The sequence below is a fragment of the Bidens hawaiensis genome, unplaced genomic scaffold (genome assembly GCF_021521415.1).
Source record: "Bidens hawaiensis isolate Kalapana, Puna unplaced genomic scaffold, B.hawaiensis_p1.1 tig00026193_1, whole genome shotgun sequence".
Classification (NCBI taxonomy): Eukaryota; Viridiplantae; Streptophyta; class Magnoliopsida; order Asterales; family Asteraceae; genus Bidens; species Bidens hawaiensis.
The window spans coordinates 147769-166783 of NW_027494213.1; the positions used below are offsets into that span (position 1 = coordinate 147769).

General features: G+C 34.2%; 2 protein-coding genes across 2 annotated transcripts; one reads left to right on the top strand and one right to left on the bottom strand.

Annotated features, from left to right (window-relative positions):
* Positions 1–318: 318 nt before the first annotated feature.
* On the bottom strand, positions 319–4503 carry LOC143573076 (inorganic phosphate transporter 2-1, chloroplastic-like). Its single transcript, XM_077058058.1, has 3 exons — positions 3646–4503; positions 2117–2308; positions 319–1293 (listed from the first exon to the last, which is right to left on the bottom strand). Exons 1-3 carry the CDS (start codon positions 4342–4344, stop codon positions 469–471), a joined length of 1716 nt encoding a protein of 571 aa, XP_076914173.1. The 5' UTR covers positions 4345–4503; the 3' UTR covers positions 319–468.
* Positions 4504–14055: 9552 nt separating this feature from the next.
* Positions 14056–16691, top strand: LOC143573077 (uncharacterized). The gene is made up of 2 exons (XM_077058059.1): positions 14056–14205; positions 15122–16691. Exons 1-2 carry the CDS (start codon positions 14089–14091, stop codon positions 16214–16216), a joined length of 1212 nt encoding a protein of 403 aa, XP_076914174.1. The 5' UTR covers positions 14056–14088; the 3' UTR covers positions 16217–16691.
* The last annotated feature ends 2324 nt before the right edge of the window (positions 16692–19015 follow it).

Genomic DNA, 19015 nt, shown 5'->3' on the forward strand with positions numbered 1-19015 from the left:
TTTGTAAGGCTGTGTTGTGGAGGGCTACAAAATGGGGCGATTTGCGTCATGTGGCGCCCAGTCAGCGAATGATAGGTTTTTGTTTTTGGGGTGTAATGGTGTTGTAGCCCTATATATATATCACACTCACAAACATATATAATATTAATATATATACAAACACAAGCAGGCGATAAATACCCCCCACCCCCCACCCCCCATCGCCCCACAAATCCGGGGGGGGGGGGGGGGGGGTCTGTTTTTGAGCCCCATCTCGCCGGAAATCGCCCACTATGTTTGCCCTTATGGATACATACTTTTGCAAACCGAAAAAGAACATTGAATACCAAATACAAGCATGCGAAACGGTTGAAACGATGATTTCTGATTTAGGTAATCATAAATTATATATCAAATAAAAGAACACACAAGAACAAAAAGATTAGGTGTTTAACAGAGCCTCCAAATGGATAAAGTTTGCATCTTTACTCAAAAAACATGTGGCAAGAACTTGGTAAGAATCCAAGTATACACCACTGCAAACACTGCACCAACTGGGATCGTAACCGCCCACGAAGTAACAATTTCCCGTACAGTTTCGGCCCGCACACTGTTAAGTCCTCTAGCAAATCCAACTCCCATAACAGCCCCCACAAGAGTGTGTGTAGCAGATATAGGAAGTCCAAGTTTTGATGCAAATAACACAACTGAAGCAGCCGCAAACTCGGCTGCAAATCCTCGTGTAGGCGTCAGTTCCGTAATCTTTTTCCCGATAGTAGCAATCACTCTGTACCCCCATATCATAAGCCCTGCAACAATCCCAAACCCGCCCCATGCTAAAACATCAAGCGGAATTACTATTTCGCCCCCCGTGGCTGTTCCTTGCAGTATAGATAGAGCGGCTGCTAACGGGCCGATGGCGTTCGACACGTCGTTTCCACCGTGTGCGAATGACATGAAGCAGGCTGACAAGATCTGCATGTCACCAAACACGCCGTAAACTATTTCGAGTTGCGTCCCTGTGGGGCCCGCGATGTCCGATAGGAACCCGAGGTTTTTAGGAGTTGATTGTTCGTCGTGTGACTCATGGTGGGTTGACTTTGCCTTTTCGAGAAGGTGACCGAGCTGTTTTCGGATGACGTTGTTGACTATAAATGCGCCTAGTAGGCCGCATCCTAAGGCTTGGGCTAAAGCTATTGGCAGTTTACCGCTTAGTGGAAAAGCTGCAAATGTTATTGCTGTGACACCTAAAAACACAGCAATGGGTGCGGAGGCTGCAGCCGCTTCTCCGGGGTTTGGAGCACTGTAAACAAACTAAAAATATAACATAAATTTGGTTAAAAATGCGTACAAATGCTAGTAAAACCGATAAATCCTGCATGTCAAAACTCAAACACAAGTCATTTTTGCTAAACTTTTTGTACAAAATTTGTACTACTTTTTATAAATAGTTAGCATGTCAATATGGTTACAAATTTGTTTGACCCATCCAACTTTTTTTATTTTCGAGTAAATTGCGGTTTTCGTCCCCGTGGTTTGTCCAACTCTGCGGTTTTAGTCTAATAATTTCAAATTTGCGATTTTCGTCCATGTGGTTTCATTTCACCAGCAATTAAACCCGAATTCATTAACTCCGTTAAGTCTGGTCGTTAAACCCATCAGCGTACCCTTCACGTGAGGACAAAATTGTCCCTCACGTGAGGAGCACACTGATGGATTTAACGACCAGGCTTAACTGGGTTAGTGTAGTCGGGTTTAATTGCAAGTGAAATGAAACCGCAAGGACGAAAATCGCAAATTTGAAACTATTGGACTAAAGTCGCAGATTTAGACAAACCTCAGTGACGAGAACCACAGTTTACTCTAATAATAATTAGAACAATTTTTAATGGCGGATGCATTAAAAATATGCTTTTTCCTTTTTTTTTAACTCGACCGACCCATTTGACACGTTAGAGATAAATCATAACCGAATCAACCCGTTCACAAATAAATGGATCAAAAAAAAAAAAAAGATTTGGGACACCTGGTTAAGTCACTATAATCACTTTCAAAACACGCGTCACCACAACATAATATCAAAAAAAAAAAAAAAAAACATTTGCTTCGAGTATTTGTAGGTTGTAGTTATACATACCCTGCGGATGCATTTGTACACAAGAAAGGATACTACTGCACCAAGAATGGGGGATATAACCCAAGACGATATCACCCTCGCTAGCGAGCTCCAGAAAACTGCACCGGGCCCACCATACACGAGCCCAAACCCAACCATAGATCCTACAATGCAGTGTGTAGTCGACACGGGCCACCCATAAAATGATGCAACCTGACCAAGACCCAAAAAATCAACATTTTTTTTTGTATAAAAGGACAATTGCAGCTCATTTAGTTTAGGTTAAGGATCTTTTTTATTCTAAGAATATATGTTTTTTGACTTATCCTTGATTTTGGTAGATTAAATGTTTTCACCAGGGTATGCATTATTTTAACATGTAACCTAAGCAAGACCTGAAAAGTCAACATTTTTCGTGTATGAAAGTCAAATGCAGGTCCGTCAAGGACCGATATTTGATATATCAGTAATTTTAATATAATGTAAAATTTATATATATAGCAATTTAACACTAATAATTAAGTATAGTCTCCTACCATTAACAAATTAACCTTTTGCAACTTGCAAAACACTAACAATCGTAGCAAGTAGTAACTGATTAAGACTTAAAACACTAACATTGAACACTAAAATTTGAAAAAATTAAGACTTAAAACACTAATATCGATATATCAGTCAATATCGCCGATATTATCGATACTGATATTCTGACCGATATTTTACCAAGGGGCTGATAACCTATATATCGACGATATCGACTGCATAGGATCTTGTTTCTTTCTAGAAATAACGGGTTTATTAGATCGATCCTAGATAAAGGTGTATCAATGATGCAAACTGATCAAGACTCAAAAGTCAACATTTTTTCTGTATAAAAAGTCAAATCTGGCTCCCTAATTTAGTTTAAGGAACTTTTTCGTTCTAGGATTAAAGGGTTCTTTAGATTCATCCTAGATATTGGTGAATCCAAGATTTCGGACCGGAGTATGCACTGCCATTAAACACTGCGACGCGAGCAATATCCTAAAAGTCAACATTTTTCATGCATAAAAGGTCAATTGCAGCTTCCTAATTATAGTAGTCATTTGGTTTATAAGAATGAAGGATAATTTAAAACTATTTTACATATTGTTGGATCCAAGATTTTCTTACCAATTATCATAACTTTATTTATTCAACTTGATCCTAAGCAGTTAATACGGAAAAATATCAGATATCATTCGAGGACCGATATTTGGTATATCGTTTATCGCGGTGGAATATCAGTAACTTTAATAATATCATGTAAAATTCATATATATAGCAATTTAACACTAATAATTCAGTATACTCTCCTAAAATTAACAAATTAACCTGCAACTTGCAAAACACTAACAATCGTAGCAAGTAGTAACTGATTAAAACTTAAAACACTAACATTGAACACTGAAAATGATATAATCAAGACTTAAAACACTGATATCGGGAATAGGAATATCAGTGAAATATCAATCCAATATCTGTCAATATCTCTTATATTATCTGTACAAATATTATGACTGATATTTTACCTGTAACCAAGTACCCGCAGCCGTTAAAGACGACAACAACCCCGCAAAAAGCAAAGAATCCTTCCCTTGAAAAACATTAGCAACCAGAATCCCCTTCTGCATTGTACTAGTCACATGCCCACCCATCAACAACGCGCCCGAAAACTCCAACACTGCCGCCGTCAACACAGCCTGCCTAAGCGTCAACGCCCCGGACCCCACCGATGTCCCCATGGCATTCGCCACATCATTCGCACCAATGTTCCAAGCCATAAAGAACCCGAACAACAAAGTTGCATATGAGAGTATTTTTATCTTTAGACTAACACTTTGTGTTAATGTTTTCATAAACAATGGTAAACTTAAAGCAGCCACTGCTATGCATATAGATATAGCAGTGGCTGTGTTTGATGATATGTTAAATGCTTCAGCCATACCCTGCACTTCTTTAACATGTTGTTTTGCATGTTCTTGATCATGAGTTGACTCGGATAAAGAAGCGAATGGGAGTGTGGTTTTTCGACATGTTTTCGAGGTTTTCGGGTGCGAAAATGGGAAAGATGAGTTGGGTATGTTTAGAAACAAATCTTTTTTGGGTTCTTGAGTGAAAACAACATGGTTTCTATGTTTTGGTAAGTAAAGATTTGAATTAAGGAACAAGAAGTTTGAATGTGTGATTGAGTTTCTAGTGGAAGAAAAACAGTATGAAGATGTTGTCATGGTTTGTGGATAAGTTTTTAGAGAGAATATGCTGAATATTGTTAAAGAATAATAATAATAATAATAATAATATTAGTAATAATAATATTAGTAATAATAATTTTGACAGTGGCCATTGAGGGTGGTGGTGGTGGTGGTTGAAGGAGGAAGAGGTTGGTTGTTTAGCCAAACAAAAAATGAAAATAAAAATATTTTTATTTTTTATTTTACATTTTTTAAAAGATTTATTTGATGATCTTTTTAAGAGCATATTGTGGTCCTGGTTGGTTTGTGGATATTGTTGGATTTGTTGATGTGCCACCTTTTGAAATGAGTGGTGGTTATGTACTTACGTAGCTTGATGGCATAACCAACCAAACACACACTTACATGTTTTATTGTTTTATTTTGAGTCAACTATGATTTTCGTTAACGTGGTTCGTCTAAATCTACGATTTATTTTAATAGTTTTAAATTTGTTATTTTTGTTTCTGGGTTTCATTTCACGTGCAGTTAACCCCAGACTTGTCGTTAAACCATTCATGTGAGTGACAGTTTTGTCTTTTTTTCTCTAAATACACCCTAGTCCCTCACGTGAGGGGGGCTTGCGAATTACGATTGGGTGTATTTGGGGAAAAATGACAAAATTGCCCCTCACGTGAAGGGTACGCTGGTGGGTTTAACAACCAGATTTAACGGGGTTAATGAATTCGAGTTTAATTGCAAATGAAATAAACCCACAGGGACGAAAATCGCAAATTTAAAACTATTAGACTAACACCGCAAATTTGAACAAACCACATAGACGACAATCGCGGTTCCCTCTTTTATTTTTTTTTGTTTTCTTGAATTTGTATTTATAGGTTTATGCCCATAGGGATTTCTACTTTCAACTATTTACTCTATTAAGTGGTTTGACTGTTCAAACAACAATTAATATAGGCTACTGATCCAAGAAATCAATGGTTGAGATTCAAGAAGCCAATTACGCATAAAAGGTTTAAATTTTTACACAAAAAAAACGGTCTCGAATGGTAAAATTGGAATTGCCTCCCATGAAATGTAACCATTGTAGACTCTTTTCAAGTGCGATTTTTAGCGCAAATAACTTTTATATACTTTATTATATTAAAAAAGACCATAAAAGCAAGGATTTTATTGTTTTAGTGTAATTATATAGTATTTCAGCAGTCGACTTTTATAACGAAATAAACGTTGACATACAATGTGTGCAATTATTTTATTATAAGCATACGTTTTATCAACAGAGTCCATTATCTGTCTTTTATGAACCAAATTTATTGTTCGGTCAGGTATGAGATCGGTGCCGAAAATATCAATACTGGAAAAGAGTGAAAGTGTAAACCGAATACCGTACTGGTTTTATCTATTTTGTACATGTACTAACGAAAATAGCGAAACCGAATGATATCGAAAAGTCGAATAACGGTACCAATTGGTACTTAACACGTACACTTAAATTTCGTATGTTCATGTTCCAGTAATCCAATTTAGGGAGTGAAAAACTCTAAATAGCCCAGAGCTCTCAAGTGATGGAATTTGGGCCCTTATGGTTTATCACTTTAGCCCAAATGATATATAGGCTTTCTGAATGAGACTCAACTCTCAAGGAGGGATTTGAGACCTCTAGTTTCATAGGTAAGCCCAATTAGACATAGTCCAATAATAATTATCAATAAAGTTGTCATTTTTGACAGACTGATTTGGTTTAAACATTTTTCAAAAACATTAAAATAACAAGTATCAAATATTATATATCATGTAAAAGTTATATGCAATACCGCCAATGTTCTTATGAAACTTTTAAATGATTAACAAGTAGAGCTAATCAAATAGCTCATAGCTCGAATCTTACTTGAAAAAATTTCGAAAGTGCATCATTTACATACCTATCCAGCTCAATTCAAATTAATTTATTTTTAGGCATAAAAAAGTAATATATTTGTTTGTGAGTAGTCGGTCATTTTTGCTAGTCTACTCATCACTTGTCGCTTGGTAAAAGCAATAAGTATGTTTTTTTTTAATATACTCAATACTAGTTAATGCTCACTTGTCAATGCTCGATCTTATGGCTAAGGTGTTCATAAAGCTTCCAACTCAAAACTTGTCAGAAATTGGTTCGTTTGCAGAACCGAACCAACTCCTATTTTTTTTTGGGAACGGCTGGAGCGTCTGGCAAAGCCAGACCACAAAAATAACCCGAAGGCCCCGAGATCGAATCTGGCCAAGAGGAAGGGAATACCTTGCAACCCAAAGGGCCAAATTTTACCTAAGGGGAGACTCGAACCCGGGCAACACGCGGGCGGGAACCTCGCAAGCGAGTAAACCCTCCCACCAGCTGCGCTGACCATCATTGGCAACCAACTCCTATTCAACTCACTTATAAACGAATTCAAGGATTAGCTGACTCCGTCTCAGTTGACTCGGCCCCATTAAGTTACACAATTATTCTCACAAATTAAACATGTTAACCCTCAATTCTATTAAGTTACACAAACAATCTCGCAAATTTTTAATATAGTATAAACCGCCGCGATAACAAATCAACCATAACAAATGGATACCGACCAAGTTTTCACCACGCATGTGTTCAAAGAAGCTAGCTAGTTACAAGTATAGAAATAACATATTTATTTGATTGGTAGGTGTAAGAACAAAGGGTGTTAAGTTGGCAATTAAAGAGACTACAAGGGGTAAAACTGTAAAACCACATGAAACTATGAAAGACAAAATACTAGGAGAGGAGAGGCCACTTTCATTAAGATATTGTGTCGTTTGTTAATCTGCAAACATTCTGTGTTTAATCATGTGCCACGTGTGGTGTACATGTCTGATATGTATAGGGACAATCATGACCGTTCATCACACATAGACATACACTTTATTAACTACAATGTACTGATCAACCGTAGGTATCTATGTATGTATGTATATGTCAACAGTTGTCGGCCACTCGTACTCTCTGTTCACCCGTTGACTTTCTGACCATCTTATTCACACGCTTGTAACATTAACTTAATCAAAATGTGGTCACACCAATTAGATTTGTCACATGCTGAAGTGCTAAACCTTATGTTTATAAACCTTTTATAATTAACATATATATTGTATGTGATTTGGTGAATGATGTAAAATAAGTAAAGAAATAGTTATGATTGTTAATTTGTTATCTAAAATTCACTAATTAGTATTTCTTTAGATGTTTTATGAATTATAACGTGTGTAAAAACTTTATCTTGGAAAATAATGTTTGGTTATTGACGGAGATTCAGTAATAACAAGTTTATGTATAAAATTACAACAGCTGTATAAATATGTATATTTATTGATTTGAAAGTGACATAAACCCGTTTCTCTTACTCGCACAAACAAAATTTGATTAGCATTATATACAAGTGTTTCGTTTAACTACTTTTTATCATAGAAAATGATGTTTGGTTATATAGATGGCCAGGTAGACATTCAATACTACTTTTTATCATAGAAAATGATGTTTGGTTATATAGATGGCCAGGTAGACATTCAATACATAACTAGCTTTACAGATATATGTAAAAGAATAACTAATGTAGGTATGTATTGATTTAAAAGTGACACTAACGGTCTCTCTTACTCACACAAAGTCAATATGATTAGCATTATGTACAAATGGTTATCGTGGTTTTCATATTTATACCCTTTAAAGTTGTTTATATGTTAAATGTGAGGCTAAAATATATTATTCTTTATGATTTAAATGTTTTATTTTAATGCATCATTACACATGACTATAGGGATTTCTAGCTTTTGTTTTTACTTAAATTAGTTTCTGCAAATAAACACATCTCTTACAATGTAAATGAACACATAGTTACTGGTTTGTAGGGTTGACAAATCGTTTCTTATCGTGTTTAACAAGCTTGAGACGACACGATTAGTACTTAGCTTTGGTGGTTTAAACGTGACAATTATATTTTTATGCATTAAGAAGGATAAATAATGAACCCTATCCTCTTAATTTTAATTATTTTTAAAATGTATAAGATTGCATATACTGTATTTTTTCCCTAAACAGATCTATCTAATCATGTATTAAACACGTACCCAGTTACCAGTCGTACTAATTTGTAGAGTTACAAATTCAAGGTTAAACACTCATTTGTCATATAACCATTTTTGAAAAGAAAATATTAAATACCTATGATATCAAAGTTCTAAAGTTGAACAATCCAACATATAATTTAATCAGGTAAGAAGCATCAAAATTAATATGAACCGTTAATAAATCGTCTCAGAAATTCTCAACCAAATATTAAGGTTGTTCAAAACATTGTTAAAACATGTAAAGAAAAAATGTGAGAAAGATGTATTAATATTTGAACATTTTAAGGAAAGAGAAGAGAAGAGGAGATACGGCGGCAAAAGGAAGGTAGAATGATATGATGATGTTTAATATGCAGAGAAATAGGCGGCGGCTTGTGGTGTTATTTTATGCATTTCATATTACCAGACATCATCATTAACCTTTTTTCAACCTTTCACATCTTCCCATCAATTCCCAATTTCTTCATTCTTTTCTGTTTCTATCACCCATCAACACCAATCACTAGAAACAAAATAATTATAACACAGTAAATGTATATGTACATAGCCAATTAGCCTCGCCCATCCATGCATTCTTTTTTAACTTATATATCATATCATACTAGAAAAGTGCCCGCGCGATGCAGTGGGAAACAAGAAACACATACTTTGATAATCATGTAACAAATGTTTGGGTGTTTCATTATTTCGTTTAAAACTGTGAGATTATTCACCAGTTTGGTTTAATGGTTGAAACCGGAGGTGACCGTACATATTGAAATGTTAATTATTTACTTATTTAGTATTAGTATAATATATATTAGACATAGTTAAAATATAGTTAACCACAGTTTTTTATTTAATACGAGCAAACTCGTCTATTACAACTTTAATTTATCCAAATTTCCAGTGGTTTTTTTATAATTTTTGTTCTTGTTATTATTTCGCCATTTATTTATTCTAATAATATTTATTATTTATATGACCAAAGTTATATTTGTTCATAGTATGATTCTTTTAATAATGTATTAGTTGATGATTAGTTTGAAGTGAAGGTATATGTATATCAATAATTTTTGTTTTAAATTTTTAAACTCAATTTTTTTTATCAAAGTACAAACTAAATCAGAACCTAATCGTTGGTAATGGTTCGGTTTAGTTGGGTTTTATTTATAAACAGTTTAGTTTTGGTTTTTGACGACAAAAAAAACGTGTAAAGTGGACTCATTGTTTAATTAAAAAACCATCAAAAGCAAACCGAACACACTTTTGCATAATTTTTTTACTTCGAAAACTATAGCAATATGATAATCAAATTAAAGATAATAAAATGCTCGTTTTTATGATGCCATTTATTCTAAAAAATATTAACGTACAAAAAGTTATGACCGTTTAAAAACCGTGGGGGTAGTTGGGTTAAAAATGAAAATAAAATAATATATATGTAAAAGACCATGGACCAATTGTGTAAGTTTAAGGGATGAAACTTGTAATTATTTTGAAGACATTGCAAATACACGTGAGATTTGATGTTACAATGACATTTGTGCCTCTTATTAATGTTGTACCTCATGCATATTTGGTTGTAAATTACTTAAAGAAAGCGTCTTAATTTGCCCATCAATGGTAAAAATACCTAAACATATAAAACATGATATTTTTTGTATGGAAGGTAAGTAATGAAGGATGCAAGATTGCAAGGAAGGAGGAACATGAGTAGAATGTAACACATCATAGGTTTGTTCTTTTTTGGGTATTATTAATTTATTTATTATTTATTACAAGAATGTTTTATGAAATTAAAATACAAATTATAATATTATATATATAGTATCTCTCTCTCTCTCTCTTCATTACCTATTGGAAGCTAATGGTAGGAGTAGTACAGTACTAATAATAAAGCCACAGGGATAATGCTCTTCAAACCCTCGACAAACCCATCCCATCTCACAGTCATGAATTTTGTAGGGGTATGGTACTAAAACCCGGTTCTACGACCCTAAATCTATTATGTTTGGCTTATTTTATTACACGGACTAATACAATGCTATTGGGCTGAGTGGGTTTTGTGGAGGTAACCCTAACTGGGCTAGGCCCATTAGGGTATCATGATGGTGGCCATGAGGCTCTCTATATAAGGAGGTCTCCACCTCCTTGTTAGGGGGTCATGCTCAATAAGAGCCACCACCACCTTTTTGTGTCTGTGAACAAGAAATCCTCAGGATATCTTAGCAGTCACCTCCACTCCCCCGAAAACCATTGCAGGTCACAGGCGCAGCTGAAGAAGAAGATCAAGACGTGGTTCGTTCATCTCAAAATCCGTAGGAACATCGTCATGGATCAAGTAAGATTCATTTCATGATTCGACAACAGGACTTTCAAGCTTGGAGTTGTAGAAAAAGAGACGTTTCATGGGATAATTATTATTGCTTGTTGGAGAATTTGGAAAGCGAGAAATGAAAAAATGTTTGAAGGTAAGGAGGTTAAAGTGGAAGAGATAATTGAAGACATTAAAGCATTTGGTTTTCTTTGGTATAAGTATAAGTCAAAACATAGCTCATTAAAATGGTCAAATTAGTGTAGCTTCATTTTCATGTAATTTCTTTCTTTTGAGGCTGCTCTCTAGGTTGTGGAGGCAACTCGTGGGTGTTGTGTTCTTGGTTTGTGTTGGTTATTTATAAAAGTTTATAATTAAAAAAATACATAGGAAATAATTGATTAGTTTGGATGTTAATATATCAAGTTCATTCTTTAGAAGATAATACATGAGTTAGTTCTTTAAAGTAGAAGAATAATTGAACCACCATACACATTGATGATTATTTGGCCATGTAGGAGATGCCCAATTGCCCATAGACTCTGATTTTTTCAAATAACTTTTGACCGGATAAATAAAACAAATAAATATATGTATTTTTAGGTATTTATTTATAAAATAAGATTAATTTTACTTGGTATCTTTTTTTTTGAACGACCAACTAAGTAACGCCAGGTACTCCGTACGCGGCCCCCATTGGCTAAAGGTAGCCCAAGCCGGCCACTAGTCCGGACGGAAGGAGCCCCTAGCGGTCCACCTATTGAGGATTCACCGGATAAAACCGACCCCCAGACCCGCCAAACGGCACGACAGCAAGGAGCCGGTAAAACCGGGTGAGATCAGGGCTCGAACCCTGACAAGCCAGAGTCATCCCTCATATCTCCCATATAAGTTGGTGATAGTGAGGTTTAATCCCCATACCTCTCATCATTGAGACACAACCAACTTATAATTTTACTTGTTATCTGGAATTCAAAGATTGTATTGTAGCTCATTAATTATACTTGGTATTTGAATTCAAAGATTGTATTGTAGCTCATTAATACTCTACATTGATATGCAACTAAATCAACCATTATGTATTTTGAAAGCATACAACATTATTCATATCATAAAAAGGACATACAAAAAATTGAATTTGTAAATGAATTAACGTAAATGAATAAACATAAACAAAAATAAATGACGTAGACATGCATCTATGCTTGATATTCCACTAAATAAATAGAATTGATCATGTTCATTCCACCATCATAAACAAATGTGAACAAACCTTATCATCCAACGATTTAGATTTTAGATCGTTTGTGTAGGCAGCATGTTATGGGTTTTAAGCCCACCGACGCCAAAGCCACATCGTCACCCTAGGCGCCATTGTGTCAAACGCCAAACGAGCTATTATTATAGTCGGGCGCTAAAATGGGAACCACCAACCCATTAACATTTGACGAAACGGGGTCCACCCCAAAACAATCAATCACGTGTTTTTTAATTAAACTATAACATGATAGTTAAACCATTAGCTCATTGCCTATGTAACAATGATTTAATAGGACGTTATACACTTTTTAGTTAACCAACAATAGATAGTGTTATAGTTAACATGCAAACAGTTCAAAACACGACACTCTTAAATTGTTAAAAGGGGTGTGAGTGTAGCTTGATTAAACCTTTTGATCAAATGTGTAAATGTTGATTTGTTCCGTTGAGTATGGGACCATGGTCTATGGGCACAAGCACAAGTTCTGAGTCAACCCTCAAAAGACGCGTTGCTGTGCCATGACTCGGCTTATTCCATATCTTTATTTTTCATTTGACCAAACTACCCCTCACTTATTTGTAAAATAAAATAAAATAGGTATATTGATTTTTATCAATCTCAATTATCATCTTTTGGTTGTTGTCAGTTCTAACTAACGAAATAGTTGTTGAGTTGATGGTCTCATATTTTAATGTATTTGTTTCCAACAGGACGCTACTAACAGATTCTATGAGATATTCCCATATTAAAAATATGTTTTGATTCTAAATGTACCTTTCTATATGTATTAAAAAGTATATTCATAATTTTAATTTTGAACCAAATTGGAAAGTTAAATTGTCAATTTGAGGTAGCACTTGGACCATATGCTACATAAAATTTTAAGTTGGTAGATATTGTTACTCAAGTTGTTATTTTAAAGAGTCATGTTATATTAAATTATTTTTTCTTAGGTAGTTGTAATTAATATTTGTTTTAAATTACACACCCAAACATCGTTCGGAGTATACAAAAGCAACTACTTAAATAGTTAAAAACATATTTAAATAAATCATCTACGAGCTATTTGAGATCGTCTAATGAAAAACCTCGATTAAACTGAGTTTAAATAAGCTCAAGCATGAAAATAAGCATACTTAATAAAAGAGCTCAAGTACGAGTTTCACTTATCGAGCATGCTTGCTTGTCTAAACGAGTCTATTACTAATAAAATTTTCATTTAATATATATATATATATATATTTTAATACTTGTATATATAATTTAAAATGCAACTTCAATACATTTTAGAGTTTTACCACATAAGTTTCAAACATTTACATTTTGACCTTTTAGTTTTATTTATAAACTTTGATTTATTAAACTTTTTGCCACAAAAGTTTCTCATATATATGTTTTTTCACCACTCAATTTTAGTTTTCACCCATTTACTTTTGGCACATCTACTCTACTAATAAAACTTTTGCCACAAAGCTTTTACCACAACAAATCAAACCGATACTGACCGACTTTCCGCCGCATACTCACCTCAACACACAGTAGGTTCCAAATATGAAACATATTTACTCCAACGCACTACACATATATAAATACATGCTAATATTACTTATTAAACAGTAAACAAGCCGAACCCGAGCAAATCAGAGCTTGATAAAACTACTCACCATCCAAACTCAAGCTTTAAAAATATAGCTCAAAATAAGCAGAGCCCGAGATTAACTAGACTCGAACTAGGCTCATCTCATTTACACCCCTAAATTTGAAATACTTGTTACTATTACTTATCAAACAGTAAACGAGCCGAACCCGAACAAATCAGTGCTTGAAAAAACCACTTACCAGCCAAACTCAAACTTTAGAAATAAAGCTCGTAATAAATTGAGCCCGAGATTAACTAGACTCAAACTCGTCTCAGCTCAGCTCGTTTAAATTTGAAATAAAACAAATATAAAAAAGTAAAAAAAACCAATTCCAAGGGCATTTTCGTCAACTCCAAAAACTCATTTCTACAACCCTCAACTATATAAACATAAACTCTGTATCTATTAAAACCAGACTCAAATCCCACACACACATACACACACATATACATATATATACATCAATGATGAATAGTGTATCAAAATTGGTTGATAAAGTTTACTTATTAACTGAAGACGGATCCGATTACTGTTCTAAGAAGTCCGATGATGATCTCTGCGGCGGTGTAATTTGCAATCAGGTAAAAAAATAAAAAAATAAAAACCCTAATTTTATTTAATATTCAATTGATTAATGCATTGTGTGTAATTGTTAGGGGTTTTGGAATTCGGATTGAATTAGTTTGGTTATTGAATTTGTTGTCTTTCAATTGGCTTCCAGTTTTGAATTGATTGTTGGGTTTTTAATTTGGTGCCCTAATCACAATCGAAGTTTTATATAATTTACTATAAAATGATTACAATAAAGTGCCCTAATTTGGTTGAAATTAGGGGTTTTTTGTGGTGTTGCTGATTTTGGTTAATTCAGGTAATGTTAGTCGAATCGGTCAAGTTCGGAGCTTGTCGGTTTAAGTTGGAGCTAGATTTTTGCTGTTTTTCACCGATTTTCGATGGTTTTCACGCATTTTTCACAGTTTTTTTTGCTGTTTTCACCAATTTTCGATGTTTTCGCAGTTTTTTTTTTGCTGTTTTCACCGATTTTCGATGTTTTCACGTAATTTTCACACTTTTTTTTTGCAGGTTTTCACCGATTTTTTATGTTTTCACAATTTTTTTTTTTGCTGTTTTTAACCGATTTTCGATGTTTTTCACGTAGTTTTCACAGTTTTTTGCTGCTTTTAACCGAGTTTTGATGTTTTCACAGTTTTTTGCTGGTTTTTTAACAAGTTTTCAACTTTGTTGAAGAATAAAAAACTATTAACAAATGACATTTTTGTTACTTTATGCTTGTTAAAGTTTGAAACTTTTAATTCATGTCATGTATTTACAGATAATGTTGAAGCATGCTTAACTTTAAGTTAACTCCATGTTCTTGAGATTCGTTTTGATATTTTATTAGCATATCTTGTGTAGCTGTCATGAACTTAATAATTTGAGCCCAAAATAGAAAATTGCTTGTAAATCATCTTAACAAAAAAATGCATAATTGGTTTGCAGGATTCAGGAAAATCTTCAACAATGTCTAGAGTACGATGCATTCTTCGTGGGCTTGATTTGAAAGTACTGGTTTTTCTTTTCGTTTTGGTTCCAACTGTCATCCTCGGTTTATACGTTCATGGGCAAAAGATTTCATACTTTTTACGCCCGTTATGGGAAAAACCACCAAAACCATTCCATGAAATCCCACATTATTATCATGAAAACGTGTCAATGCAAAACCTTTGCAAGCTGCACGGTTGGAGGACCCGCGAGTTCCCTAGGCGTGTTTTTGATGCGGTTTTGTTTAGCAATGAAGCTGATCTTCTTACGATAAGATGGCATGAGTTGTACCCGTATGTTATCGAATTCGTACTTCTTGAATCAAACTCGACTTTCACGGGGTTACCTAAGCCTTTGGTCTTTGAAAGTCAACGTGAAAAGTTTAAGTTCGTGGAACCAAGATTGACGTACGGGAAGATCCCTGGACGATTCCGGAAAGGGGAAAATCCTTTCGTTGAGGAAGCATATCAAAGACTTTTGGATTATCTTTTAAGGAAAGCCGGGATTCAAGATGATGATTTGTTGATCATGTCGGATATTGACGAAATTCCGAGTAGACATACGATTAATCTTTTAAGATGGTGTGATGATATACCTCCGGTTCTTCATCTTCGGTTAAAAAACTATTTATATTCATTTGAGTTTCTTCTTGATAATAATAGTTGGAGGGCATCAGTTCATCGGTATCAATCAGGAAAGACAAGATACGCTCATTACCGACAATCAGATGTTGTGTTGGCAGATGCAGGATGGCATTGTAGCTTCTGTTTCCGCCACATTAACGAATTCGTTTTCAAGATGAAAGCTTATAGCCATGTCGATAGAGTTCGGTTTAACAAATTCTTGAACCCAAAAAGGGTGCAAAAGGTAATTTGCAAAGGTGCGGATCTCTTTGATATGTTACCCGAAGAGTACACATTTAAAGAAATTATCGGGAAAATGGGGCCCATACCGCATTCGTATTCAGCTGTTCATCTTCCAGCTCATCTTTTAGAGAATGCCGATAAGTACAGATTTTTATTACCAGGAAACTGCGTAAGGGATAGTGAGTAAATCAACAAAATCATCATCAAGATTGTTCTTTTTGGTGCAAAGTTTGGATCTTTGAAGTTTCCATACAAAACCCGTATTGGGTTGACCAAAAGATAGTTGACCCGGGTTCTGAATTCGACGATACCAGCATTATTCTTTAAGAAATGATTGGTTTCTGGGGTCATAGGGTACATAATCTTTTCGGTTTTCTTCAAAACATGGATACGCATTTTCAAGTATCATCATCATCATCAAGGTAACAGAAGAAAGTTTAAGACATCACGAACCGGTTTTACATATTTTAATTAAAATTGTTTTACATATTATTAATACATGATAAGAGGATATTGTTTGTTTTGTTTACTGTCTCCTACTGTTTGTGTATATATTAATAATATAATAATAATAAAACATTGGAACAGCCGGAAGACAGACTGATTCTTGGTATGAAGAAGAATCTTAAGCCTTTTTTGGACAAAGATTATTGTTTGAAGTTGGCATGATGTCCTACATACACAGCTGCTATATTTGTTCTTTAAGATATTGCACATTGACAAGCAGGCATGTTCTGTTGTCGATGATTGCGTTAGAAAATGGTTTATGCTTAAAGTTGGAATATGATTTTGGTTGTTTGGTATCGAGGTTATGATGTAGCTTGATATTGATGTGGTCCCGTACTCGCCTTGTTTGTCGTAGTCCAACGATGATTGGTGGACCGTACCACTTGGCATATTTTGTGTAAACGTTGTCGACTCGTATATCTTGAAGTCAACTTATAACTGTATGGCCTTTTAAAGTCTAAATTTTTGTCAAGTTGTTTAGAAAGTTTGTTTATGTTTTTTTTAGTCAATCTTGATGTGTTGTTTTCTTTTGCATTGAATAACCATGTCAACTACTAGCATTTATGTTTTTTTGAAACTTAAAACAAGATAACTCATTTTTTTCTTGCATATAAGATTAGTATCTCACATGTTATTTAGTGGCGGTGACTAAATTAACCGTCATAATCAATAACCAAACCATAATTGTCATAATCGAACCAATTTCAATCGATAATCGAACCAATTTTAATTGATAACCAACACAGAAGTGACTATAACACCCTTATTGTTGAAAATTCAACTTCCTACAAAGACTCTTCGAAATATGCAAGAATCGATGGATACGATTTTAAAGCATCATAGCATGACTTAAATACCTCTTGTTGCGACTTCACACAGAATCCACATTCCCTGTAAGTGACCAGATATCTCACTCAAGTCATGTACTCCAATGATTGAATCAGGGGTGGCTCGATCATGTTATGGGCACAAGCAAAGGCTTGGGCCCCCAAAAAATACCCCCTCCCCCCTTTTCGAAATAAAAAAAAGACAGGTCTGTATAACAAAACAATTGGTTATACTTGTTGGAACAAAGCCAGGAAACGATGAACTAGTAGGAATGTACTAAGTTTTAGAATTCAAAACAATTGGGTGGCCTATAGAGCCATTCTTGGTTGTATACCTTAAGTTTATGGCTATGGTATCTTTGTATATTATAATCGTAAGCAATATAATAGCTTTTAATTTTATAAGGTCCCATTTCTAAAATTTGCTTGAGGCCCCTATTATTGTTGAATTGAATTGATCCAAGTTTTTAATGTCGATATCTTGGATATTGATAATATCTTTGTTTGGATGACAGACACATCGTTTTCCTTATGTGTCTATTTTCATTCAAATTGAAGATACAGTGATGAAGAGTTATCAGCAGATCACCTTTTCACTCTTCTGTTCAAGCTTCACATTGTTATAAAAACTTACTTTGCAAAATTTCGAGTTATGTTAAACTTCAAAAAACTATTTTCCATTTCAGTTTGTCATATTAGTAGGACATTTTGTCCACATATTCTTTGTGGTTTGGAGAGATAAATACTATACGACCTGAACTTACATGCCATTTACTCGTTTTTGGTTGGCCAATTTAAGATGAAAAACATATCACATGCTATTGGAAAACTTCACATATTGAAGTCTAATTCTACTCTTAAGGAATTGACCTAATCTTATTGCACCAAGTCTAGTGTTGTAGCATTCTACCAAATAAAACAATTATAGTATATGTATTGACCATATCTAATTGACACCATCTTGTCATGTGGGCTCATTTACTTCTAAAAAATACTCCATGTTGCTTGTTTTTTATTTAATTACCAATTATGTAAATATATTATGAGTTATTTCTTGATTAAATACATAAGAAATAATTGGTTAGCTTGAATGTTAATAAATTAAGTTCATTGTTTAGAAGATAATACATGAATTGGTTCTTTAAGGTGTAAAAATGATTGACTTGAAGCACCATACATACACATTGATGATGAGTTGGCCATGTGGGGGATGCCTAATTGCCTATTGCCATAGACTTTGATTTTTTCAAATTTCTAAATTATGACCTATATTTTCAAACAAAGTAAATAAATACTTTTAGGTATTTATGAAAAACATAACCTTTTTGCTTTTTTTTTAATTATGTGATTAGGTTATATACCCTTATATTACACGTGTTGCACATCTCTGAGGACATGGTTCAGGATAGAGATTCGTGGAGACGTATGATTAAGGTTAGCGACTTCTAGGGAAAGGTACCTAGTTAGCTTAGCTTTGTATTTAGGGTCTGGTTGGCTAGCCCGACTCCTTGTTGTTTATGTATATATTTTGTTTGATGCTGCTTTTTGCTTCTTATGTCCTATTCTTAGTAGGTTACAGATTCCTTACTATTTGGTAGTTTGCTTTCTATTTATTGCTAAGTGTCTTTGCTTGTAGTGTGTATGTTTACTAT

Excerpts from the sequence above, each read along its gene's own strand:
- LOC143573076 (XM_077058058.1), bottom strand. The coding sequence starts at position 4,344 with ATGACAACATCTTCATACTGTTTTTCTTCCACTAGAAACTCAATCACA. Across the intron at positions 2,309-3,645 it reads CTGCGGGTACTTGGTTACAG|GTTGCATCATTTTATGGGTG; the intron begins GTAAAATATCAG and ends GGTCTTGGTCAG. Across the intron at positions 1,294-2,116 it reads TGTACAAATGCATCCGCAGG|TTTGTTTACAGTGCTCCAAA; the intron begins GTATGTATAACT and ends TTATATTTTTAG.
- LOC143573077 (XM_077058059.1), top strand. The coding sequence starts at position 14,089 with ATGATGAATAGTGTATCAAAATTGGTTGATAAAGTTTACTTATTAACT. Across the intron at positions 14,206-15,121 it reads GCGGTGTAATTTGCAATCAG|GATTCAGGAAAATCTTCAAC; the intron begins GTAAAAAAATAA and ends ATTGGTTTGCAG.